The sequence below is a fragment of the Eulemur rufifrons genome, chromosome 7, assembly GCF_041146395.1.
Source record: "Eulemur rufifrons isolate Redbay chromosome 7, OSU_ERuf_1, whole genome shotgun sequence".
Classification (NCBI taxonomy): Eukaryota; Metazoa; Chordata; class Mammalia; order Primates; family Lemuridae; genus Eulemur; species Eulemur rufifrons.
This window is the reverse complement of record NC_090989.1, coordinates 282,595,994-282,622,750: the sequence shown is the minus strand read 5'-3', so window position 1 is coordinate 282,622,750 and position 26,757 is coordinate 282,595,994. Positions and strand designations below refer to the sequence as shown.

The window sequence follows — 26,757 nt, the reverse complement described above, 5'->3', positions numbered from 1 at the left end:
TAGATATAATGGCCTCAACTTGATGATCTTGTTAAAACTTCACTTTTAATCATAAGCTAAATCTCTTCAGGACCGTTGAAATGGGAGGATCGGGATAGACCTCCGAGGCTCCTTCTAGCTCTAACCTTTCAAGACTTCATCCAAGCTTCATGTCCATCAGACTCTGCACCAGTTAGCCCCTGCCTACCTCCGTCTTCATCTCCCACCACTCTCCCTTCATTTAGTGTGCTCCAGGTCTGGCCTTCTTTCAGTTCCCCCAGCAACCAAGTTCAGGGCTCCTGCACTTGCTTCCAGCCTGGAATACTCTTGCGCCTACATTTTTGCCTGCCCTTTTCATTTAGACCTCAGCTCAAAGGTCACTCCTCAAAGAGCCTCCCCTTCCATCTAAAGTAACACCCACTGTCCCCAGTCACTCTCCATCACATTACCCTATTTTATTTTCCTTATAGGATAGTCTAAATTATCTTGGATTATTTGTTTCTCTGTCTTCCTAGGTTGTTCACTCCTGGACCATAGATGGAGCTCAGAAAAACGTGAATAAATTGAATGCATGTACGAATTAGTACGTCACACGTTCTACCCTACTCCACCCCCAAAGACCACAGGAACAAAATGCGCAGGCAATTATGCCTGCGATAAGGTCGGGAGGCAGCCGTGTTGCTATGGCAGCGTGAAGCCGAGGGGGCCGGAAGCGACGCATGACTACTTCCGCTTCCATAAGGGTAGCACTTCCGGGTTGAAAGAAAGGCGGCGGCGATTTCGGAAGGTAGGTTGAAAGCGCATTTGCTGGCTGTTCCTGATTTTTTTTTTTTTTTTAAATCCGCATATAAAAATCGAGCGGTGGGTTATGGTTGTCATATTCTTCCGGGAGCTCTGCCTTTGGCTTCTGTCTTCGCTGCCGCTCCAGGCCGTATGTCAGGGGACTGAGCCTGAGGTCTTTGGGAATAAGAGGATCTGGTTAGTCCTCTCCCCGTCAGCTCCGGCGCAACCACCCCAGAGCAGAGCAGGGTCTCTGTCGCACCCCGAAGGCAGCGAGAGAATCGGCACCAGGGTTGGGCACGTACCCTGCAGGCGGGAAGTGTGTGTTCCCAGTCAGTGTGGTTGAATGCATGTCCATTCGTTGGGGAACCATTTAGGAGCAAGGCGGGTAAGATCCAAACTAAGAGGACTATGATACCACAACAGCGAAAAGTGCAACAGGGAAGTAGCTGGGTTGTTGGGAAACACTGTTTAACAGGAAGATGGGACCCAGTTAAGAAATTTGAGAGGCCCTCTTGAGAAAGTGACTTTCATACTTAGATCAGCTAAAGGGCAGAAAGCTAATGCGGGGGAAGAGTGTTCTTGGCCCAAGGAGCTGCTTTTGCAAAGTCCCTGGGATGAAAAGGAACATAGTGTATTCTGGGAACTGAAAGAAGGCAGGGTGTCTGAACCCCAGAGAGAAATGAGAGGTAGGCATGGACCAGACTAGACTATGAAGAAATGAACAGCCTTGTACGTCTGTAAGGATTTTGACTTTATCTTAAGAATAAGGGGGAAACCATAAAAAGTTTTTAGCACGGTGTGACTACATCTTTAGAAGGTTGTAGGAGACCAGACGGAGGAGCTTAAGAGGTGATTTACAGGCCGGGCGTGGTGGCTCACACCTGTAATCCTAGCACTCTGGGAGGCCGAGGTGGGTGGATTGTTTGAGCTCAGGAGTTCGAGACCAGACTGAGCAAGAGCGAGACCCCGTCTCTACTAAAAATAGAAAGAAATTATCTGGCCAACTAAAATATATATATAGGAAAAATTAGCCGGGCATGATGGCGCATGCCTGTAGTCCCAGCTACTCGGGAGGCTGAGGCAGGAGGATCGTTTAAGCCCAGGAGTTTGAGGTTGCTGTGAGCTAGGCTAACGCCACGGCACTCACTCTAGCCCAGGCAACAAAGCGAGGCTCTGTCTCAAAAAAAAAAAAAAAAAAGAGGTGATTTACAGAAAAGAAAGGAAGGAACTGATATATTGTAAAAGATTGTTTATAGGAATCGCCTGCTCTGTTTGTTATTAGCAGGTCCTGAAAGGTGGGCATGACAAGAGTATATTGAGTTTAGTGGCTTGAAGGTCATAGACACTCTTACTGGAGCAGTCTCAGTGGAATAGTAGGGTGGAAGCTACAAGGATGTGGGTTAAGAAGTAGATGGAAGGGGAAGAAACGGAAAGAGCAATTTCTCTACCAAGAAACGTTGCTGTGAAGGGAGGAAAGAGAATAGCTGGATGCAACGTTGGGGTTAGAGGGTGTTTGCTTTTTTTTTTTAATTAGAAGAGATTAAAGAGTGGGCATAGTGGCTCACACCTGTAACCCCAGCACTTTGGGAGGCCAAGGGATTACTTGAGGCTAGAGTTCCAGGCCAGCCTGGACAACATAGCAAGACCCCAAGATCTTGTCTCTACCAAAAAAAATTAGCTAGGCATCGTGGCTCATACCTGTAGTCCTAGCTTACTAAGGAGGAGGCTGGAGGATTGCTTGAGTCCAGGAGTTTGAGGCTGCAGTGAGCTGTGCATGCCACTGCACTCCAGCCTGGATGACAGAGCAAGACCCTGTTTCTTTTTTCTTTCTTTTTTTTTTTAATTTTTTTTTTTTTTTTTTTGTCTGAGACAGAGTCTCACTCTGTTGCCCGAGCTAGAGTGCTGTGGAGTCAGCCTAGCTCACAGTCCCGAGTAGCTGGGACTACAGGCATGCGCCACCATACCTGGCTACACTTTTCTATATATTTTTATTTGTCCAGCTAATTTCTTTCTATTTTTAGTAGAGACAGGGTCTCGCTCTTGCTCAGGCTGATCTCAAACTCCTGAGCTCAAACCGAGCCACCGTGCCTGGTAAGACCCTGTTTCTTAACAGAAGAAGAAAAGATTAAAGGCTGTTGGAAGTGTTGCTAGAAAGGAGCCAGTACAGAGGGAGAGGCTGGAAGAGAGATGGGGTACCTGATCGCGGTCTCTCTGAGAAGGCAGGAGGGGGTTGGGATCCAACACACACATTTAAGGAAATGGCTTTTGACAGGAGGAGGGACACTTCCTTTGTTGCAGCAAGAGGGAGAGAGAGGATACGGCAGATGCAGGCAGGTGTCTTAGCTTTGGGAGTTAACATCTCTTATCTAATGTGTGTGAGAGTATGTGGTTGAGGTAACACCATTCTTACAGCTGCTGTTTACTACCCAGGGTAAATTAGGTGCCTTCTATGGAAAATGTGCTTAGCATTCAGGCTTGAAAGACCACTGATACAGAGAGATCTCCAGGATCTACTGTCAAATTGCAAGTGCAGATTCATAATATATAGATGCTACCTTCTGTGTAAGAAAGAAGAGGAAATATGAATAGATTATTTTGCTTTTTTATCATATTAATGTATTACTTAGTCAAAGATAAATAAAATCTAAAAAATTGAAACCCAGCAGCAATACAGAGCAAGGAGAGGAACAGGACTTGTTTGCAAAATTATATTTTTAACCATCTCTTTTGTAAAGTGCGTCTCTGTTACTGTGTTTTAATCCCAAATGCGTGTGCCCTATGTATAAGTATTAACATTGCAGCCTTATGAAAATTTATTCCAGTGTATTGCAGAATTTTCACTCTTCAATGGACACTAACAAGGCATATCCAACCAAAGAGCCAGTCTTCTGGTTTGAGGTCTGTGGGTACCTGATGTTCCCACTGTGAAGCCCACTTGTGGAGCCTGCACTTAAATGGTGTCCTGGAACGTGGCTTCTAGATGGTGTAAACACGGAGGGGAACAAGACAGACAAACCACCTTCCTCCTCCTTTTTTTTTTTTTGCCGAGGAGATAGACATTAGATGACTAACTAAATAATTATTTATTTTTTAAATATGAAAGCATATCATTTGGGGAATGGGCTAAGCCCAAGGGATCATGGAAAGTTTGCCTGAAGAAGTGATCTTCAAGCCAAGCTCTGCAGGATGGCAGGAGGCAGGAGACAGGAAGCAGGGAGAGCCAAGGGAGGGACTGTGGCATATTTGAGGACCCAAAACAAGCTGTGTGTGACTAAGCTGCAGAGTTGGAAAGGTGAGGTCACAGATGAGGCTGTGAGGGGGCAGAGGCCTGATGGCATAGGACACTGGCGTTCTCTGTTCATACTCTTTTCTGTGTCATAAAGGCAGTGGGACCAGAGAATTACAGTGAGCCTTCTGTATATTTAAAATAATGTAATAGAAAATTTATAATCATGACCACAGGCTTGTATTTGTCATACAGTTTCATTTTGCTGTGATGTTTTTCCCCTGAGGGTATATTTAAAATGTAAAAATAAACCATTGTTGTCACCTTTCCTTACAGGAATAAAATGGAAGGAGAATCGAGCAGATTTGAAATCCACACTCCAATTTTTGACAAGAAAAGGAAAAAGAAAAAGAAAAAGCATTCTGTACATAAGGAAAGACATCAGAAACATTCCCATGAAAGTTTCAGAGACTTCTCCCTGGAAAGTGAACAGCCTCACATATCTAAGGGTAAAAAGAAGAGAAAGGATTTCCAACATCTCACTTCTTCTCCTTTGAAAAAATCAGAAATTTGTGATGAGACTGAAAAGGCCACTTGTACACACAGAAAGAAGAAAAAGAGAAGACATAGTGCTTTAGGGGTAGACAACGAGACAGGCGTTGCATATGTCTTCGTGGATAATGAAAATATTGAGAACACGCTAAAGAATTCTGAAAAGGGTGTTGATGCCGTTCATGTTGATGCGAGCATAGAGCAAGAGACAACAGAAGAGCCTGAAGCGGACAAACTGCACGTCGTTGCTAAGTCACATGAAAATGAATCAGAGGAACTGCACCATAAAGTTAGGAAGAAAAAGAATAAACACCGTCGGGAAAGCCCGCACGCGAGCACGCCCCCGCCCCAGTCGGAACCGCACGAGCCGGAATCCTGGCCTTCCGTGGGCCCAGAAGGCAACATTCCAGAACCACCAGTGTCCGCTAAGAAAAACAAGTCGAAAAAGAAAAAGAAAAAGAAGTCCAGTACCCAGGACCTCGAGGCGCTGGGCGTGCCCGCGCGCTGGGAAGGACCGCAGGCGGGCGGCGAGGCGGGCGCGGCCCCTGCGGGGCCCGGGGCGTCCGACGACACCGGGAGAAAGGCGAGGAAACGGAAGCGCGATTCTGTCCCGAGCGGTGTGGCGTCCGCTGACGAGTCTTCCGCGCTCAGTCAGAACCCTGAGGACGCGCTCTTAGAGTCCCCGGACGGTGGTGGCCCCTTGCTCGGAGGAGCAGTGAAACCCCGGCGGCGAAAGCGGAAAAGCCGCGCCGGCTCCGGAGCCGAGCCCGGGGAAGGGGCGTCCGAGCCTGGGGAAGGGGCGTCCGGGTAAGGCGGGGACGCTGTGCCCTCGGTGGCCTGTGTTTTCTCTGTGGGTTCCGCGCACGGACTCTTTATTTAGTAAATGGCAAAAGTCATAAAGAGGTAGGCTGTGATGCATACAGAATAAGGTGCATACTCAATTGAGTAAACTTGGCAAGTGACCTCATTTCTTCATATATAAAATAAGGCAGTTCGATTAGCTTTTCACTAAGACTGTCCTAGCCCTGAAATTTATCTGAGTTTAAAAGCCATTTTAAGACCCCCCAAATTGCCTTTGTTGGTCTGTATGCATATAGATAGAAGGAAGTATCAGATATATGACACTTGGAATTCCACAGAACAGCAAAAAACTTGAGTTAGGGTTCTCACCAACATAAGAAATTTAGATAACGTTATTTGTATAAATATCATTTAAGTATAACTGATGAATAAACACAGGTTTGTTTTTTTTTTAAGAGACAGGGTCTTGCTCTGTTGCCCAGGCTGGAGTGTAGTGGCAAGATCATAACTCACTGTAACCTCAAACTGCTGGGCTCAAGTGATCCTCTCGAATAGCTAGGATTACAGGTGCATGCCACCACACTTGGCTAATTTGTTTGTTTGTTTATTTATTTATTTTGTACAAACAGGGTCTCATGATATTGTCCAGGCTGGTCTCAAACTCCTGGCTTCAGGTGATCTTCCTGCCTCGGCCTCCCAAAGTGCTGGGATTACAGGCATGCCTGGCCAGATTTTATTTTATTTTTATTTTTTATTTTAATTTTTTTTTTAAGGCTGGTCAAATGAAACAGTGGGAGTGGAGAAGGAAAAAAGGATCAATTAGTTGTAAACACCACTGCACTCGGACCAACTTGGATTTTTTTTTTTTTTTTTTAATCACTTTATCTCATAGTTCCTGGGACTTGGGACGGATTTTCTCCCTGATTTTACTCAGTAGCTTTCATACATTTGTTAGGTTGTCTTTGCTTAAAATGGTTTCATATGAAAGTTAAATGTGAGCAGGCCCCATGTCACGTGGTACGGATAGTAGCTGTGGGCCCACTCATCTTCTGTGCCATCTTACTGAGGACATTTTTGGAACACTGATCCTGGGGCAGGAATATTCTAAGACTGTGGTTCTTAACTTCCATTGGGCTATGGGCCCTCTGAACCCCTCTGAAAGCTGTTGGTCCTTTTCTTAGAAAAATGCATGCAATTTTTCCAGTTGCCAGTCTGAGAGGTTAACTGATAGGTTTGAACACACTAAGGAGATTTCGAGTTTGGGGATGAATTAGTGATAGATAGAAAACTAAGCATAGGAGAAAATGAGACCATTAGCTGTAGCAAAACAGCTGTAACTTCGTAAACTCTGAATGTTGATTTAATTAATTGTGGCCATTATACAATAAAACTTAACTTGTCCGAAGGGCTGGGGGGAGAAGTGTTTGAGTCCTGGTGGTGATAAAAGAGGGCTTAGCTTATTAGGAAGTCAATATCTAAAACAAGAAAAATAGAGAAATAGTAATATAAGCAAATAATAACTGGTAGAAATAGGAATTAGGGCTGCACATTTACCTTCTAGGCTGCCTCTGAAGGATATCCAAATAAATCAAGTTACATTTAATAAAGGGTTTGAAAATCAGGGACTGAATCAACTCCAAGATCCCATCAAGCTTTAACACTCCAGTAGGCTAAATGAGTCATTTTTTTAAAAGTTTAAAAATTATTAGATCAAATGATATGTTAATGTTAGTCAACCCAATTTCCCCCCTTAGGTTAGAACCTACAAATGAAGAAGAAAGCAATTTAGAATCAGCTGAAGATTCGGAAACAAACTATTTACGTGAAGATTCGAGAAATTCAGGTGCTTCAGATGTGGATTTGGATTCTGCCGTGAAGCAGCTCCAAGAATTCATTCCTAACATCCAGAAAAGGGCTGCCACTACGATTAAACGGATGTATCGGGATGACTTGGGGCGATTTAGAGAATTTAAAGCACAAGGTGAGCTTGTGGAATCTTAACATTTGTTGAGCTTTCCTGTATGCAGAGCAAGCACCTGACTTTCTTTTGTGAATGATTGGGATTTATAGATTCACAAGAAGCATCCTTCAGCTACTTTCAGCTTCCTCTCTTACCAGAATTGCTGTACAAGTTGTAAAATTAGCAAAATGAAGTGCACCATTTTTCCTCTTCTTGCCCACTGCCAGTAGAGGCAGCAAGGAGGAATGGGGCCGAAGGGACCAGAGAAGCCCCAGACTAGAAAATCAGTCCTGGAAGAATAGAAGGAATAGGAGGTTAGTTGGTTGAGACACCAAGAAAGATATAGAAGTTAAATAAAATTAAAATGCTGTCAAAATCATCATCTTTAATGAGGTGTAGTTTCCTTCCCCACCACGTTAGTTTGAGGGTGAGCTGGTTGTAGTGGCCTTGGCTTCAGTGTTACAAGAACCTCCCAGAAAGCTCACTGGACTTAAGAATGAGCTACACATTTAAGGCTGTGTGCTGCCGGTGAGCGCTGTTTACGCCTGTCTCCTGCGTGAGGCCCGGTACTGCCGGCCATTTAAAAAAGTGAAAAGAGGTGTCTTAGCTTCACGGAATTAATCAGGTTGAAGAGATTAGTTCAGAAAATAGACAAATTGAGCAAAAAAACACCCCACACACAATTATAGAGCAGTATATAATGATCCTATTTTTTGGTATATTGTGTTGAAATTTTTATGAGTGTGTTTTATAAAAGATAGTTTTAAAATAAGCCTAAGAGCAGAAAAATGTACCACATGACACAGTCACTGCACGATGAAACGTGATGAAGAGGAAGAGAATGTAACCTGCACTGACATTTGTCACCCTCCCCGCAACACACATGCACAGGAAATGTACTTAACGTACCCCTGTTCCTGCCACCCCGGTCAGAGTCCTGCCTCGGGGGAGGCGTGTGGCAGAAGGGAGTAAAGCAGGGGCTTCTTTTAAACTGTCATTTCAATGCTGTTTGAATTTTTAATGAATAAATGTTACTTATTAATATTAAAGAACTATTTTAAAAAGAGACTGATGAAGCAGGAAGAGTCACTTTGGAATAGGGTGAGCAGGGCAGACATTGGGAGAAGAGGTGGAGCTTGGGCTGAACCCTTTCCCCGAAGGAAAGGCTGAGTCCATCAGTGGGGACCAGGAGAGTGACGACGGCAGGTGCATGAACAGGCGCACTGTGCCCTCGGGCTGCGGTCACTGGTGGAAAATCAAGCAGTGTGTTTGCTTTTATTTGTCGTTGACGTTACATATTTTTTCTCCCCACCCCCAATGCTAGGTGTCGCTATTAAATTTGGCAGGTTTTCTGTCAAGGAAAATAAGCAGTTAGAGAAAAACATGCAAGAATTCCTGTCCCTGACGGGGATTGAGACTGCAGACAAGCTGCTGAACACGTACAGATATCCGGAGGAAAGATCTACCATCACCAACTTAAAAAGGAAATACTCGTTTAGATGGCACCTTGGTAAGTTTAGAAATACTCCCCCTTTGACCATCCAGAGCCTTCCAGCCTTAAACACGAGAACCGTGGCCAGCGTCCCGCACAGTGCCCGTCCCGTCCCGTGCGTGCATCGCGTGCTCGCAGCCTCGGATTGCCAGGCTGTGCTTTTGGGGATCTGGAATGTGGCCCATGTCTCCCAAGTACCGTGCTTTCACAGGCTTTGTGAAAAATTAAGTGATCAACTTCTATCTTTCCTACTTGGCAATGATTACAGTTTTGGTCTCTCTTCCTTTATTTTTTGTGTATGCTACACAGAGCACGTCTTTATACGCACCATGGTCTCCTACATTTTTTAGGTGTAGCCATATGTGTGCTTTGTAGCTGGAGCCCTCCTGCTTGGGAGTCAGAAGGGTGTGAAGTAATGTGGGATCAGAGAGAAAGGAAATCTCTTGAATTTAAGGAGGATCGATCATTCCTTAGGTGTTCGCTGGAACGTACAAAGAAAAACAGGGTAGTGAGCCCCTGTGGAGGGATTATCTCATCTTTAGAGTGGGAAAGTGAGAAAAGCTGTTTGGAAAGATTTTTGTTCATCATGTGAAGAACTCTTAGCGTGTGTTCTCCACCTTAGCACTTCCTTCCTCTTAATTCAAATTAGGTTAAAATTCCTTTGCCTCTTAAGGGTCTTGCACATGAATTGAGTAGTCCAGAAGCTGGAGCCTCAGGTAGTAAACACAAGTTTTTGAAGATTCCAGGGAAGCTGGTGATGGTCGACCTCTGCTCTCCAAGACAGCTTTCTACAGGACACGTGAACTCCCGACCACAGCCTGGGGTTTAGGATAGTTAGTGTTGCTTAGAAGGGCTGTTCTGGGTTCTTTTACAATTGTGACTTCATTTCGTGCCAGGCTCTGCGAGCCCCTCTGATTACCTTTCTTCGGACTTTAGGTAAAGGCATTGCCCGACCCTGGAAGCTAATATACTGTCGAGCAAAGAAGATGTTCGATGTCAATAATTACAAAGGCAGGTAAGAAAAAAGCCTTAGCAGCTTGGGACAGAACATTTCTCTTGTCTTTGCTGACACTGTAAATCAAAATATCCACAGCAATGGATTGGAAGTAAAAATGAAGATTTTTATGTGTAAAGTTAGATTGTGTATTTGTTGTCAGATGTCTGTCTTCCAGGCGCATTTCAATTTGCATGTCTTTCGTAAACCTTTTGTGATCTTCTCTCCCCTACATCCCCAGCTTTTTCTTTCTACTTCTGTTTTAGCACCCCGCACATTCTGGCTCTCTTGCTATTACTCATGTTTTCTCTGCTCCCTACTCTGTTGTAAGCTCCTGGTGAATCCAGGCATTTCTCCTGGACATGATGTTCCCTTCAGCACTTAGCACAATTCTTTGGGTTTTCAGTAAATGTTTGCAGGTGGAGGTGAGCCCTAGTGTTCCCTCATGGAAGTGCAGTTCGGCAGTGTCCATCCACAGTGCCTCATGTGGTGGTTGGCATTCTCTCCTCCCTTTTGTCCAAATAAAATACCCAATTAGAATTTGTTTCCAACATTGCAAGTTAAAAAAAAAAAACAACCCAAACACAGAGGAAGTGTTGGCTGTGGGTTAGCACCCTGCTCAGGGACAGAAGTGTCGGCAGGAAGTTGTCATCTCTACCTGCCTAATAAACAGCTCATCAGCTCAACAACTTGATCTCACTCTGGGAGGCAAGTTTAGTAAATCTTCTGGCAGCATCAGCTGAGTTCTGCTTAGCTATATGATTTTAAACCAAGACATACATGTTACCTAAACTTCTGACATTGAATCGACCTTATTTCTTTTTTAAAATTTTATAGAAAGAAATCAACTTCTAAGATCAAGGCAGATTCAATTAGTTAAAAGAAAGAAATCAACCCTAAATGAGGAAAGTTCACACACACAGACTGAGGCCTGCCCTATCCCTTTTTCCCAAACCCCACGGTTAGACTGTTGTGCACAGAACTTTAAGAAAATCCACTAAAGGTGACATTTTAAATGACATTTGCTTTTGGCAAATTAAGGGTGGCAGCTGAGATAACATACTTTTCTACCTGTGACACACATAGGGGCATGACATTTTTAGAATAATAAACGTCATTCTGCTCATAAAAAGTTCATTCATTTGTGCTGCATTACTTATGTGGTGATCATTTACCCTTAGAATATTTTTCCAACTTAGGAATTCTTGACTGAAAAAAAGTAGAAAGTCAAAAATAAAAGAATTTTAAGGCTCTGAGAGGCTTTGGAACTCAGCGCACCTGTTTCCCTATTGGGGTATGCTTGATTTCTCTCTTACTTCCTCTTTTCTGTTGCTTCAAGGGTGTCTAGGGTTTTTTTTTTTTTTAATCTCAGAAAGACTGGTTGCCTTGAGAGGAAAACTACTCGGAAGTATTCCCTTTTGATCCTCATGATTCTTAGTGAGGAATAACAAGTCTTCATTTAGCACACTCTGCGTTTACAGATAAATTTCTGAGAAAGAGAGGATGTTATTGTCCTGAAGTAGTTATAGATCGCTATCATCAAAAATTGTTAGTATTTTACTAGAAGTTTTTTTGTTGTTGCCTTGGTGAACCACCATTCCCCACCCCTGCATTAAGGTTTAGGAATCTTAGGATGTTATAAAGATTGGTGTTTCTTTACTTAAATATTTAAGGTGTTTAATCTCAAAATTGATTTAAAATATAGTAGTACTTTTTTAGTCCTTTTTTCTTGAGAAGGAAAGAGAAGTTTATTAATTTGTCAGGAAATAGTACTGTAATGTATTTGTTTTTATATGAGATTAATGCACTTTCAATTCCTTAAATAGTTACACATTTATATTAAGCCATTTGTTGCACATGTATTGAATGCCTGTTGCCTGCCGAGCATTATCGACGCCATGGGGTACGGAGCCCACTAGGTCTCTGCCCTTCTCAGATTTCCCTTCTAGAGCTGTGCCATCCGGTAGGGTGACCACGAGCCGCCAGTGGCTGTTGTGCACTTGAAATGTGGTTAGTCCAAACTGAGATGTGTTGTGAAAGTAAAACACACACTGGATTTTGAAGGCTGGGTATGAAGAACAGAATGTAAAGTATCTTTAATACTTTTTGATGTGAATGATGTATTGTAATGAGATCGTTTTTTAACACATTGGATTAAATGAAATATATTCTTTTTTTTTTTTTTTTTTTTTTGTTTTTGAGACAGAGTCTCACTCTGTTGCCCAGGCTAGAGTGAGTGCCGTGGCGTCAGCCTAGCTCACAGCAACCTCAAACTCCTGAGCTCAAGGGATCCTCCTGTCTCAGCCTCCCGAGTAGCTGGGACTACAGGCATGCACCACCATGCCCGGCTAATTTTTTCTATATATATTTTTAGCTGTCCATATAATTTCTTTCTATTCTTAGTAGAGATGGGGTCTCGCTCTTGCTCAGGCTGGTCTCGAACTCCTGAGCTCAAACGATCCGCCCACCTCGGCCTCCCAGAGTGCTAGGATTACAGGCGTGAGCCACCACGCCCGGCCTAAATGAAATATATTCTTAAAATTACTTTCATTAAAACTAAATTAAAATGAATTTACCTGTGACTACTGGAAAATCTAAAATCCATGTGTGGCTCACATGGTGTTTCTTTGAGAGTGCTAGTCTAGAGGAAGGGTCCGTGCGCGTGTCACTGCAGGTCGGGACAGTGCTATGAAGGAGAAGCACAGTATTCTCATGGAGTGAACAGCGGGGACCGTAGGCTCAGGCCGTCAGGGAGGCGCTCCCTGAAGCTGTGCTGTTTAAACTGCATCTGGGGGCGGGGGGAGGAAGGCCATTTCCCCCAGGTACAGAGGCTCTGGGGCGAGCAGAGGCTAAGGGATTGTTTGCTCCGGCTGCCGTGTGATGAGCCAGACCTCTGGCCTGGGACTCAGGTGACTGGCTAACAGGATGACCCCGCTGAGATGCAGACAGGAAGCGCCGAGAGCTCCAGGCACTGGCAGGCCTGTGGCTGGAACCAGGGTTCCTGACGGCCTGTCCCAGGCGGCTCTTCCCACGACTGCCGCACTGCTATAGAACGTCGCTTCTAATCTCGTAGTTCAGACTCGGAAAACGTTCTTCCTGTCTCGTAGGTATAGCAAAGAAGATACTGAGAAGTTAAAGAGATACCATTCCCTCCACGGGAATGACTGGAGAAAGATTGGTGAGATGGTGGCGCGAAGTAGAATCTCTGTGGCCGTGAAGTTCTCTCAGATCAGTACTGGTAAGTGGTGGTCCCAAGCGTGCCCCTCAGTGAAGGACAAGCCGCCAGGCCTTGTTTAGCCCACGACTGAGCTAGAAATCACTGCAGGCCTGTCTTCAGAGAACATCATCATTTTTTGAAGCCATTCTCTATACTAATCCATTTTGTTTCCTCGTGTATTCAGTGAAATTGTGCAACCTTTATCCACCCGGCCGATTTTTACCACAGTTCAGTAACTTGCAAACTTCAGTAACTTGCAGTGTGAATGTAACCTCCAAGTGGACCAGTGCCCCAGGAAGCTGGGTGTAGTATAGCCTGGGTGGGGGTGATCACTTTTCCACAGGGGCAAGGGAGGCTCTGGGAGGGAGGCGTGCAGCTCAGCTGGCCTGTTAGGTGGCAGCTTTACCCAAAACCTGTGTTGGTGACCTCCTGTCCCTGTTTCCCAAAAAATTTCTGTGATTTTATTCTTCACATCAGAGCATCTGAAATTACTTTAGGATGACAGTCCTGGCCAGGCATGGTGGCTCACACCTATAATTCTAGCACTTTGGGAGGCCAAGGTGGGAGGATCACTTAAAGCCAGAAGTTCAAGACCAGCCTGAGCAACATAGCAAGACCTCATCTCTACAAAAAATAGAAAAAGAGCTGGGTGTGGTGGTGTGCACCTGTAGTCCCAGCTCCTGGGGAGGCTGAAACAGAAGGACTGCTTGAGCCCAGGCGTTCCAGGCTGCTGTGAGTTTTTATCATGCCACTGCACTCCAGCTTGGATGACAGACTGAGACTCTATCTCAAAAAAAAAAAAAAAAAAAAAAGACAGTTCTTGGGGTTACTGTTTACCACAGGGGCTCACATACTCCGGCCACACAGGTAGTGCCTTGCATCCAGTTCTTCAAAGTTTCCAAAAGTAAAAAAAATCTGGAATTTGTTTTTAAATTTTTGAACTCTCAATACCTTTTTCTTTCTTGGAAATCTCTTAATTTTTAAATATTCATCCAAATTGTTATTGAGGGAAAAATATAAGACTCTGTGGGCCGAACCAAAGACATTTGAGGCCTTCTCCTTACTTAGCATGGCTGTGCATGTGTCTGGTGAGGAAGGGTGAACTTAGGTGCTTTTGACACCTTGTGCAGATGATTGGCTTCAGAAATTCTCAGGTGTCTTACATCATCCACTACTGCATTGGTGTCATTGTAGCTGCGAATTTCACACTAGGAACTCTTGGTGGGAAGACATGTATATAACATAAAAACCATGTCATTATTTTTTTCCCATTAAATATTTAGGAAAAGTGTTTGGAAACCTCACAATTTTATGCAGAAGATGTTGCTCTCGAAAGCAGGAAGAATGACATTTTTGAAGTTTAAAAAAAAATTGCTGCTTTTTTTTTTTTTTTTTTTTTTTTTTTTTGAGACAAAGTCTCATTCTGTTGCCTGGGCTAGCATGCTGTGGCGTCAGCCTCGCTCACAGCAACTTTAAACTCCTGGACTCAAGCAATCCTCCTGCCTCAGCCTCCCGAATAGCTGGGACTACAGGCATGCACCACCATGCCTGATTAATTTTTGTATACATAATTTCTTTCTATTGTTAGTAGAGATGGGGGTCTCGCTCTTGCTCAGGCTGGTCTTGAACTCCTGAGCTCAAATATTCCGCCCGCCTTGGCCTCCCAGAGTGCTAGGAAAACCATTGCTTTAAGAAAGGACTTACTAGCCAGGCATAGTAGCTCATGCCTGTAATCCCAGCACTTTGGGAAGCCAAGGCAGGAGGATCACTTGAGGCCAGGAGTTCAAACCGAGCCTGGGCAACATAGCCAGACCTTGTCTGTACCAAAAAAAAAAAAAAAAAAAATTAAAAAAAAAGAAAGAATTTATTATTTAATAATTTCTGGCTTTGGTTCTTAAAAGGAATCCATGACCATTTTAGTAGTTTCATTTTAATATGCATGTACTTGTGTTTGATTGTTTTACATTTGTGTAATTGAGATGCCGCCATTGTCTTGGGGAAAGTGCCTGATTTAGCATTTTGCTTTTTTTTTTAATATTGTGTTTGAAAGCAAATAGATTAGCAATTACAAGACCATCCTTTTATATCTATAGAAGGAAATCATGGTGTTTGGAGAAAGACGGAAACCCAGAAACTAATCAAGGCTGTTGAAGAAGTGATTCTAAAGAATATGTCTCTCGAGGAGTTAAATGAGATGGATTCCAGACTCCAAGAAACTCCTGAAGGTCACCTGTCAATTGTTCGGGAAAAACTTTACAAGCGTATATCTTGGATAGAAGTAGAAGCTAAAGTGGAAACCAGAAACTGGATGCAGTGTAAAAGTAAGTGGTAAGTTATATTCTCTCTCTCTCCCTCCCTCCCTCCCTCCAATTTCTGTAGAATGGGTGGAGGGATGAGTTACTGAGAACACCTGTGTAACTGCAGTGTGAACAGTGTGCACATCACGAGTGATCATCTCGAGCCCCCTGCCCCAGCTGCTCTGGTGTCCCTCTCTGATCTAAATTAGTATTTAACAACTAACCCTGGTTCATTGAAGAGTATGGCTTCCTCGTAAAGAACTTGAACTTTTTAAATACTGAATATTGATTTCTGATTTCTTTACTGTGTCTTTTTCTAAGTTTTTAGTGAAAGCAGATAGTTATCTGTTTGCAGTGTTAAAAAAAATGTGAAACAAATGTTCAGAAGACAGCTCAGGAGCATGGTGATCAGTAACAGCTCTGCCTCTCTATTTTGCTTTTTATTGGAATTCAGCAGTACCTCTGTCTTCATCTGAAATGAGGCTGTCGTGCTCCTAGCTGCATCTGTCACAAAGTGATCGTTTCAGCCCTGATCTTGCTGCACTTTCTTTGCTAGATGTAGCTTTTCCAAGCCCTGGAGGGTCACTGAGCCGGATGTGCAGCTGCAGCGTGACCCCTTGAACCGGTGGTTCTGCAGGCTCACGACCCATACCTTGAGCACAAAGCACACCCAGCGCTCTTTCAGTACCAAATAGAAATGCAATCCAGAGTAGGCATGTTTTATGTTAAGAGCAGACTCCTGGGCCACACTGTGGATGTGCCTTACAGTTCTGTTGTAGGTACGTGAGACTACATTCAGAGAAATAAATCCCAAAGAACAGATTTGAGGAGGGTTTAATATGGAGCAACCAGAGCTCTTTCTACCCCTATATTTTAAGCTAAAAGAAGGGAGAGGGGGTTATAAGCCTCAACTGGAGGATGATACATCAGTGTTAAAAAAGGGAAATGATTATGATTAAGGGTGGGCCTGCTTCAGAATCAACATAATTAAGACAACATGCAAGATTTCTATTTTAATTTTGAAGAGAAAAATAGGAAACTTGACCCTGAACATATATTTACCTTGTATAACATCAAAATGACCTCAAATGACACATTTCAAAACTGTAAACGTGGGTGGCTGTTAGTAAGAACAACAGTGTTGATTATGTGCACGTCATGTATCTCCATAATCAGGAATGTAAATATAACAGCTAACGATCTGTCAATCAGATTGTGACAAATTTTGCTATTCAAGATAAGTGCTTTTTTAATATTTGTCATTGGGTTGATGCTGTCACTGGGAACTCTAGTCAATTTTCAGCCATTAGCCTTGGGCATGACAGGAGTCATCGAATGATTTGCTTGCTAAATTTTGGCTTATTTAGTGTTCCAAAAGCCAGTGATGGTAATAAGAACAATATCTGTCTGTCATATAAACAGTCAGAATAAATGGAGTTTTCATAGTGTCCTCTAGCACCGGCCAATAGGCTGATTCTTTTTTCTCTCGTTCTTAAACTTTCTATTATGAAAAGTTTATAACACACACAAACAGAACTCTTTGTATTCATCATGCAGTTTCAATCATCATCAATTTTCTGTCATTCTGTTTATCTCTTTGCACTTTTTTTTTTTTTTTTTTTTTGAGACAGAGTCTCACTCTGTTGCCCAGGCTAGAGTGAGTGCCGTGGCGTCAGCCTAGCTCACAGCAACCTCAAACTCCTGAACTCAAGTTATCCTCCTGTCTCAGCCTCCCGAGTAGCTGGGACTACAGGCATGCGCCACCATGCCCGGCTAATTTTTTTATATATATATTTTTAGCTGTCCATATAATTTCTTTCTATTTTTAGTAGAGATGGGGTCTCGCTCTTGCTCAGGCTGGTCTCAAACTCCTGAGCTCAAACGATCCGCCCACCTCGGCCTCCCAGAGTGCTAGGATTACAGGCGTGAGCCACCGCGCCCGGCCTGCACTTTTTTTTTTAAATAGGTATATTCTTGATAGCATTAAATGTTAGCAATGATGAATTAAAAAGTTAGAAATTAGTTCTGGGTGAGAGCAGTTTAGATGATAAAAATATACAAAATTTTAACAGAAACTATACCCCCGAACATAAACTATATTTTTCTTTCTTTTAATGTAGGATGGAAATTCTAACCAAGAGGATGACTAACAAAGAGAACATATACCGTGGAGTTAATGCCCTGCAGGCCAAAATCAACATTATTGAAAGGTGCGGGAATAGAAATGGATGCTGTTTTAACTGTTCTGCTCTCTGGCCAAAGAGTAGTTACTAATGCTGCAGAGTCTGCAGTGAGATTGCCAAGGTTCAAATCCCTATTCCAGCACTTTCTACGTGTATTACTGTGGGCATGCGACCTACCTTTGTACGTCTTAGTTTATTAATCTTTTTTTTTTTTTTTTTTTTTTGAGACAGAGTCTCACTCTGTTGCCCAGGCTAGAGTGAGTGCCGTGGCGTCAGCCTAGCTCACAGCAACCTCAAACTCCTGGGCTCAAGCAATCCTCCTGCCTCAGCCTCCCGAGTAGCTGGGACTACAGGCATGTGCCACCATGCCCGGCTAATTTTTTCTATATATATATTTAGCTGTCTATATAATTTCTTTCTATTTTTAGTAGAGATGGGGTCTCGCTCTTGCTCAGGCTGGTCTCGAACTGCTGAGCTCAAACGATCCGCCCACCTCGGCCTCCCAGAGTGCTAGGATTACAGGCGTGAGCCACCGAGCCCGGCCTATTTTATTAATCTTAAATGAGGATCGTAATGGTGCCTACCTCTTAGTGTTGTCAGATGGATAAAATGAAATAATGTGTGTAAAACGTACTATGTACTCAATAAATGTAGTTATTTTAGTCTTTCAAGCTTTCCATATGGATAAGAGTTATTTATATCCGTTGGAAAGTAGAGGTGAATAGTTCAGACAAAGCCCTCCTGCTCTCCAGTACAAGTTTGTTGGTATCAACTGTTGCTTGGTCTTTGGTTTTGTCTTTGAGTACCTAGTCCATACAGAGTCCTCCCTGAAGTGTTTGGAGTGTTGTAAGAGAAAGAGAGATACAGGCCTATTTATTTATTTGTTTGTTTTTTATATTTTTAAGACAGGGTCTCGCTCTGTCACCCCAGCTATAGTCAGCGGCATCATCGTAGCTCACTGTAACCTCAAACTTCTGGGCTCAAGCGATCCTCCTGCCTCAGCCTCCTGAGTAACTGGGACTATAGGCGCACGCCACAACACCCAGCTAATTTTTCTATTTTTAGTAGAGATGAGGTCTCACTTTTGCTCAGGCTGGTCTCGAACTCCTGACCTCAAGTGATCCTCCCACCTCAGCCTCCCAGAGTGTTAGGATTACAGGTGTGAGCCACCACACCCAGCCAGCACCATATCTTTGTCTACAGAATGGGGCTAATCCCTCTGACCTCATCAGTTGGTGGTGAGGGTTTCTGTAAGTGAATTTGTGCACATAAAGGTCTTAACACAGTGTCTGTCACATAGTAAGTGATGGGTACAGATACACTATTACTATGTGTCTGTGTTGAAGGGCAAAGTTGTGTTTTTACTGTGAGAGAGCAGCGTGATTTGATGGGAGACACAAAGGGCTCAGGAGGAGGAGCGATGTCTTCTCAGCCTATCTCTGTAGCTCATTAACTCAGTGACCTTGGAATACCCTTAGGCTAGGATGCGTGACCTCACTGTGTGGGTATAATGAGGGAGCTGGCACAGGGGTGAAAGTGCTGGCACCTTCCAGCTCTTGATATTCCAAGAGTCCATGAAGATGTTCATTGTGCTGATTTTTGCTTGAAAATTTAATTTTTATTTTTTCTCGTAGATTGTATAAAGTAAATATAGAAGATGCTAATGAAATAGACTGGGAAGATCTTGCTAAGGCTATAGGGTAAGACCATTTGTTTAATATTAAGCTAATTAAAAGATAAAGATGACTTTTTTTTTTCATAAAACAATATTTATTTAAAAATAGCTTTTGTTGATTTAAAAAAAATAATACATGCTCATCTTAAAATTGTGAAATACAGAGAGAAGTATAAAAAAGAAAATAAAAATCACTGGCAGTTCTTTTGGGAGAAACACTGTTGACATTTTGTGGTATTTTCTTTTAATCTTTTTTCTTCACTCTTTTTTTTTTTTTTTTTATTTTAAAGATGACTTTTTACAAATGATTGCTTATCAGATTTTAAAGACAGGACTGAAATTGATGCTGCCTATGGAATTTTGTGTAAGTGGTGGTTAAGATTCCTCCTGTTGGCTAGGAAACCAATTTGATATAGTGCAGAGTAAAAACCAAGATTAAGAAGCAAGCTGCTTAAAGGTTTTGAGCTGCTAAATAGATAAGGTTTTCATGGCATTAAATAGATCATTAATTGGATATGGTTTCCCTTTTTCTTCTTTTTTGAGTGTGTCAAGTGGATCATTGCACCTAAGGTGTTTTGTGATTACAAATCTTAGGTAAAGGCGGTTTCTGTGGTGTAGCAGTTACCACGTTCACCTCACCCATTTTAGATAGAGCGTGATACCTGCGGCCCGCCCCCCTATCCCACCTGTGTCGGTTTTCTAGTGGAAAAATAACTGTGACAGGGAAGTATTGCCACACAGTCAAATTGGCATCGGCGGGCCACCGAGGTGCGGTGGTAGATGCTCCGCTTCAGTGACGAGGGATGCAGGATCCCAGCACATGCTTTCTGTTAAGTCTCATCGTCGGAAAATCAAAGGACCAGAACTATTCTTCATCTACCAAACACAAGTACCTGTGTGCCAGGAGTTTCTCTCGGCTCTAGGGGTACCACATTGAAAAAACAAATTCCCTGCCCAGTGGAGCTTTCATTCTGTTGACACAAATACAGATTTTTGTATACTATAGAATTAGCCTAAAACTCACAACAAACTATATTGCCAACAACGATGGCAAACTAGCAGCAGTTTGCTTCTTGACCACCGTCTGTATAGCAGGCACAAAAGACAGTGGTGAAGAATTCTGGGAGCTCACTTTTGTCATGATGGGAAGAGACTGTAAACAAATAAGCTAATTTCCGACGACATGGCTATTAAAAAGAAAATAAAAATAGGGTAGAAGAGCCTGAGGGTTGGGGTAGTCAGATAGGGTGCTTAAGGGAGGACTGCCTAAGTGGGGACAAGGTAGCCATGCTTGGATAAGATCCAAGAGTGTTCTGGGCAGAGGGTAGTGAACACAAAAGCCTTGAGATAGGCACCGGCTGGCCACATCCGAGGGACTAAACAGTGTCCAGGTGGCTGCAGGGCTGTGAGTAAGAAGGTGATGGTGGCAGATGGGTGGAGCAGGCATGCAGGGCCAGACCAGCACATACGAGGTAGTTCACATGACGTGTTGACGACATTGCACATTCTCCAAAGATGGCAGGATTTGCACTTATCTTTGTGTACCCGATTTCGAGCTCTGAAACTCTACCAGTTCTCTAGCTCAGTGATTCTCAGCCCAGCCCGCACACTGATATCATCTGGGGAACTTTTTAAAAATACCAGTGCCACACCCAGAGAGGATAATGGAATTGGTCTGGTGTGGAGCCTGGGTGTTAGGATTCTCCAGAGCTCCCGGGCAATGCTGATATGCGCCATTGCGAGACCCAGTGCTCTGGCTATGGGTAACTGACTTGGTCAGTTACTGATTAGAATGTTTGCATTGTATGTAAGAATGCAAATACGGAATCGAATGCCATGCCTCATCCAGAAGGAAAAAGGACTTTGTAGGTTTGATTTTATCATTTAGTTTTTTGAGTAGGTGATAGATCATCTGGTCTAGAATTAACGAAACCTGAAGGGAAACGGTGAAAAGCATCCCTCACCACCGGCCCGCCAGCTCCCTGGCCCCACGGGAAACCACTGCCATGTATCTTCCAGAGATATATTATGCTGAACCTCTGCCGGATCCGAATGATGTTCTGGTTTTCTTGGCTAACGTTGGTTCTTTTTTTTTTTTTTTTTTTTTTGAGACAGAGTCTCACTCTGTTGCCCGGGCTAGAGTGAGTGCCGTGGCGTCAGCCTAGCTCACAGCAACCTCAAACTCCTGGGCTCAAGCGATCCTACTGCCTCAGCCTCCCGAGTAGCTGGGACTACAGGCACGCGCCACCATGCCTGGCTAATTTTTTTCTATATATATTTTAGTTGTCCATATAATTTCTTTCTATTTTTAGTAGAGATGGGGTCTCGCTCTTGCTCAGTCTGGTCTCGAACTCCTGACCTTGAGCGATCCACCCGCCTCGGCCTCCCAGAGTGCTAGGATTACAGGCGTGAGCCACCGCGCCCGGCCCTAACGTTGGTTCTTTAAACCTTCTTTTGAACAAGAGTGACCAGAGATTGTCCTTTCAGAGCCCCGGTGGCGATGGCACTGCCCCTCTTGTGTGACCGTTCTTGTGTCTGCCGTGCTCTTTGTTGTGTTCTCCAGCTCACCTCGAGTTAATTCTGCTGTTCTTCAACTTCTCGAGATGGGCTCGCAGCTCCTTTTCAGGTTTTCTTCCTTTCTAATATACAGTTAAGGCCACACGTTTTCTTCTAAGGACTGCTTTATCAGCAGTACCCATTTTTTTCGGAAAGTTTTAAAGGCAGAATAAATGAACCCCATGCACCCATCACCCTACTCCAGCAAGCATCAGCATCCGCCAGCCTTACCAAACTTCTGCATCCACCCCCTCCGATGATTGTTATTTTTTTTGTAAATTTTACATATTTTACAGCCTTGGTACATTTCAAAATTCAAATGTTCCTTTTTGGTAAATCCATTTGGAATTGAGTGATTCCATTTCTAGAAGTACCTTCTACAGAATAAATTCACACATACATGAAATGACTTGTGTCCAGAATAATTTACTGCAGTAGTGTGTTTACTAGAACAGCCTAAATGCCCATTGACAGAGGCCTGGGTATGCAGATGGTCTCCCTGAATGACGAAATACTTTATAGCTGCAAAAAAGAATGAGAAAGCCCTTAAGTGACGGCACACAGAGAGCTCCAAAATACATTCTTAGGTGGGAGAACGCTGTGCAGAACAGTGGGTGGTGTACCTGTGTCACATAAACAGAAGGATTTGATATGTGTGTGTGCATCTGGGACCGCCACGCCGTGTACTGTGGACCAAGTAAATCAGACCAGCCCTCCCTCCACCTCACCCCCCGCTGAAGACACTCAAGAAGGGTAAATGAAATGTGTGCAAAGTCTCTTAACAGCTTCAAAAAGCTAACAAGTTGTAAGAATAGTGGAAAGAAGCCCCGTATAGCTAGCCTTCTTTCATAATCACCTGTTCTTAACATTTTGCCACATTGGCTGTGTCATTCCTCCTTCCCTCCTCCAAGGGAATAAAATTTTTTCCCATAACGATTTGAGAGTTAGTAGCAGACAACACTCCCTAAACAAGAATGTTATTTTACCTAACCACAGCACAATTAAGAATCGGGAAATTTAACATTAATATAGTACAATACTCTAAAACATAGTTCACATTCAAATTTCACCAGTTGTCCTAAGAATGTCCTTTATAGTGTTTCCCTCCTGATTTAAGATCCAGCCCTGGATCACACGTTGCATTTCATTGTTATGTCTCCTGAGTGTCTTCTAATCTGTGAAGTTCTTCTGCCTTCACCTTTGACGATGTTGACAGTTTGGAAAAATGCAGGCTAGCTGTTTTGTAGACCGTCAGTTGGAGTTTGTCTCATGTTTCCTCTTGGTTAGGTTCGGGTTGTATGTTATAGGCGGGAATACAGCACGGGATGTTACGGCTTCATCGCCGCGTCACATCACAAGGCCCATGATTCTAATTTTGATCTTTCGGCTAAGGTGGCATCTGCCTCATTTCCCCACTGTACCAGCTTTTCCCTTGGTGATAAGAAATGGCTGCAGGGAAACATTTTGGGACCCTATAAAGGTCCTTTTCCTCTTCAAGCTTCTGTCAGTAGTTTCAGAGTGGTTTCCATTCACATTTCTCATCCGAGAAGTCAGATTGACCATGGCTTTCATATGTTTCTAAGCTGTTTACCTTCGCTGGCCTTCGCTGCATATAGTTCTTGCATTTTGAATCAGTTTTGGCTATTGAACAAAGAGGCCAGCACTCTCAATATTGGAATTTATTGCTTGCTAAGCAAGGGAGAGCCAGACTGCAAAACACAGTCCCTCTTCTGCACGAAGCAGATTGTTGAGCATCGTGAGGTTCAGGGGTTGGTAGACTCTCAGAAGTGGGCATGTGGAGGGATTGTTTGGCCTTTAGTTTTGAAAGGCGGATGGTGGAGTGAGGCTCCTGCAGCCTGGCTGTCAGAAGTGTGGCTGCTGGTGTGACACTGCTGTTGGCCCATCAGGAAGGGTTTAGACTCGTTCTGGGGGTTAGTTACAATTTGGGATTATGACCAAAGAACAAAGAACAATTCATCATTTTCCTTCTTGAATTTAGAGAATCAGAATCTTTCAGTGACTTCTAAGAGGCTCTGCTAGGAATCGCAGACACATGCCATGGTTCCAAAGCCTTTTCTTTTCAGCTTGCTTGAATGGTGGGGCACCCACGCTTCAGTACCATGGGTCCCCAAGGGGTGAGAGTGTCAGGTGCTTTGAAGGAGGTGACCCTGATGTGCGCCCACCAGCTCCCGTCCTGAGAAGTGCTCACGCCAACAAAGCCCTCCCTTTGTAACTCAAACTACTTTTTAAAAATTTGACTTTTCTACTGTATTTTTGTGTACCTTGTAACATTGCTTTAGATCACAGTTTTTTATTGAAATGGATTTTTAATGATTTTAGGTAAAATTATATGTTTAAAAACTGATTATTCTACTTAAGATTTATAAATCTCAAAGGTCTATAGTAGAGATTATGGCATCTAGTCAAATACTATTTGAAATACTATACACTCTCAAAGTTTTAATAACAAAACAGTAAAAGTTAATTACCAAAGGTTCAATCTGTTCATATTCTTAGAGCCCCTTTTGTGACATACATAGGCAGGATTTAAGGGTAGCATCTCCACCTGATGAGCTGAACACCTACTTAGTTTTAAAATGTCCAAATCAATCATCAGTATTTCTCAAAGCGTGGGGCTGGGTCTGTGGAGCCCCACGTGGAACGCGTGGCATGGGGAGAGGACAGGCGGGGGGCGCCTCAGAGCTTGGGCTGCAGAGTCAGATGGACCCTGCACTTAGTTACCCTGCCTTAGACAGGTTATCCCTAACTTGTCTCTGAGCCTTGGTTTCCTCCTCTGCAGAATGGTTTAGGAGGCCATTACGAGGACTAAGGGAGATAACGCACGGCAGTCTCCGCCTGGTGCCCGGCACGTCACGCGTGCTGAGTCAGGGGTTGCCGTAATGAATCAGGTTGGAAGAATCTGATCATCTTTCCTCTGCATACTTACTAGACAAATTATTCATGCTAATCATTTTAATAACTAGATTAATTATTGAAAAAAGGCATGCTTTTATTAAGAAAATGTGTCCAGAAAGTTGTTAGTGATTTTTACTTTAAAACATAATTCAAGATTTAGTTGTTTCCATCTCTAATTGTAAACTGAAAATGTTTCTGTCCCACTTACTATTAATTGAAATGTAATTGAGAATGTAGCAAAACATCCTAAGCGTCTGCTTGTTTTAGCTTTGCAAAATAAAAAATCAGGGAGCACCTGCCGTTGAATTCTGACAAGTCCTGTGTACCCACAGTGCGGAGCTGCAGGGTCTGGGCCAGATGACCCACTTGAAGTCCCAGCTCCAGCCCTTAATATTAATAGCTGTGTGGTCTTGGGCAACTTCTGTGCCTCAGTTTCCTCATCTCCAGAATGAGGGAGAAGAGTAGCAGCTCCGTCGTGGAGGTGTCGTGACAATTAATTCTGTAAAACACTGAGGGTAGCGCCAAGTGTCAGCACACGTCAGCTTGTGTTATACTTTGTCTTCTTAACCAGTAATTTAAATTTAAACAGAATCCATCTTGTACTACTGATTAAACTAACTTTTTTTTAATCTTTTCCTTTCTAAAGTGATGTTCCCCCATCTTATGTTCAAACTAAATTTTATAAGCTGAAAGCTACCTGTGTTCCCTTTTGGCAGAAAAAGACTTTTCCAGGTCAGTATTCTTAAGATTTGTATAGTTAACACGACTTTTGGTGCCATATGCGGGTGGTGTGAGTCACCTGGGCAAGTGACTTTAACTTCTTGGAGTCTCAGCTTTCTCAACTGTAAAATGGTGACAACTGGCAAATTATAACCCCTACCTGACAGGACTTTCAAAAGTGCTAAATGAAATAAGACATGTTCAGCACAGGGCTTGGCACTTAGTGACTTAGTAGATGACTGAGTGCTGCTGGTATTGCCATCATGGATACTAGCACACACACACACGTGACACATACCACATGCATGCACACACATGTGACACATGGGTGCACACACATACCATGTAAGGTACATGCACACACCATGTAAGGTACACACACACTGTTCCAGAAAGAGTATAAGATGCCTGATTCCTTCTTTGTAGCCATTTGTGGGTAGTTTAGATACGTAAGTCCCAAGCTCAGATCCTCATAGCCATGTGAGCAACTCGTTAAAAATGCAGATTCCTGGGCCTCATCCTAGACCTCCTGAATCCTAATCTCTGGACTGAGTCCAGAGCCTGGACTTTCTCTAAAAGCTTATTGGCGACAGGTCTCTCGGGGTCAGCCCAGCACCACCGGTTTGCGTTCCTTCTTTGCGTTCAGCCAGGCGTCACTGCCTAGGTTTGAATCCTTATTAACTCTACGACCCTGGGCAAGTTTCTTAATGTCTTTATGCCTTTGTTTCCTCATTTGAAAAAATGGGTTAAAAATGGTGCCTATCTCATAGGATTTTTGTGAGGATGGAATAAGTGAATATGAACGAACCAACTGGAACAGGACCTCACACGTAGTAATAACAAGAGTGGTGCATTGTCATTATCCTGTATCCTTTGTCATTGTTAAGAGGCTTTGTACAGACAAGTAAATTGAAAATTACATTTCTTTTCTATAGAGATCATCGACTACCTTTATGAGATTAGTCTACCTTTATTTAAAGAAAAGTTAAAAAAGAAGATGGAGAAAACATGCAGCAAAATCCAGACTCCTGCAGCACCCAAGCAAGTTTTCCTGTTTAAAGACATCTTTTATAGTGACAGTGACAGTGAGGGAGACATAACAGAGGCAGAAGACTCAGAAAAACGTTAAGCAGAGGTTACTATTTCTTGTTCTTTTTATATCAGTTTGGTTGTACTTATATACATGTGTCAGTAAAGCTATTCTTAATATTGATGTTTAATAAAGCATGCACAGTGGCCAGAGGAAGGAGTATGAAATCATAACTTCCATTGTGGAGCATTAAGAACTTATTTATGTTAAATTTTGTTTGAATGTGAAAAGAAAGAGGAGCTGAATTGATTTGATATTTTTGTACCATTATATTGAAAATAATTACAGCTAATGGTTTTAGAAAACAAAGTATCCC

The 26,757-nt window shown here is 43.1% G+C and overlaps 1 protein-coding gene across 1 annotated transcript; it reads left to right on the top strand.

Annotated features, from left to right (window-relative positions):
• Window positions 1–757: 757 nt before the first annotated feature.
• Window positions 758–26,500, top strand: TTF1 (transcription termination factor 1). The gene is made up of 11 exons (XM_069472172.1): window positions 758–766; window positions 4,325–5,347; window positions 7,096–7,322; window positions 8,626–8,811; window positions 9,730–9,808; window positions 12,895–13,025; window positions 15,098–15,332; window positions 17,422–17,511; window positions 19,119–19,184; window positions 25,278–25,363; window positions 26,287–26,500. The coding sequence occupies exons 2-11, from the start codon at window positions 4,332–4,334 to the stop codon at window positions 26,478–26,480; spliced, it is 2,310 nt and encodes a 769-aa protein (XP_069328273.1). The 5' UTR covers window positions 758–766; window positions 4,325–4,331; the 3' UTR covers window positions 26,481–26,500.
• The last annotated feature ends 257 nt before the right edge of the window (window positions 26,501–26,757 follow it).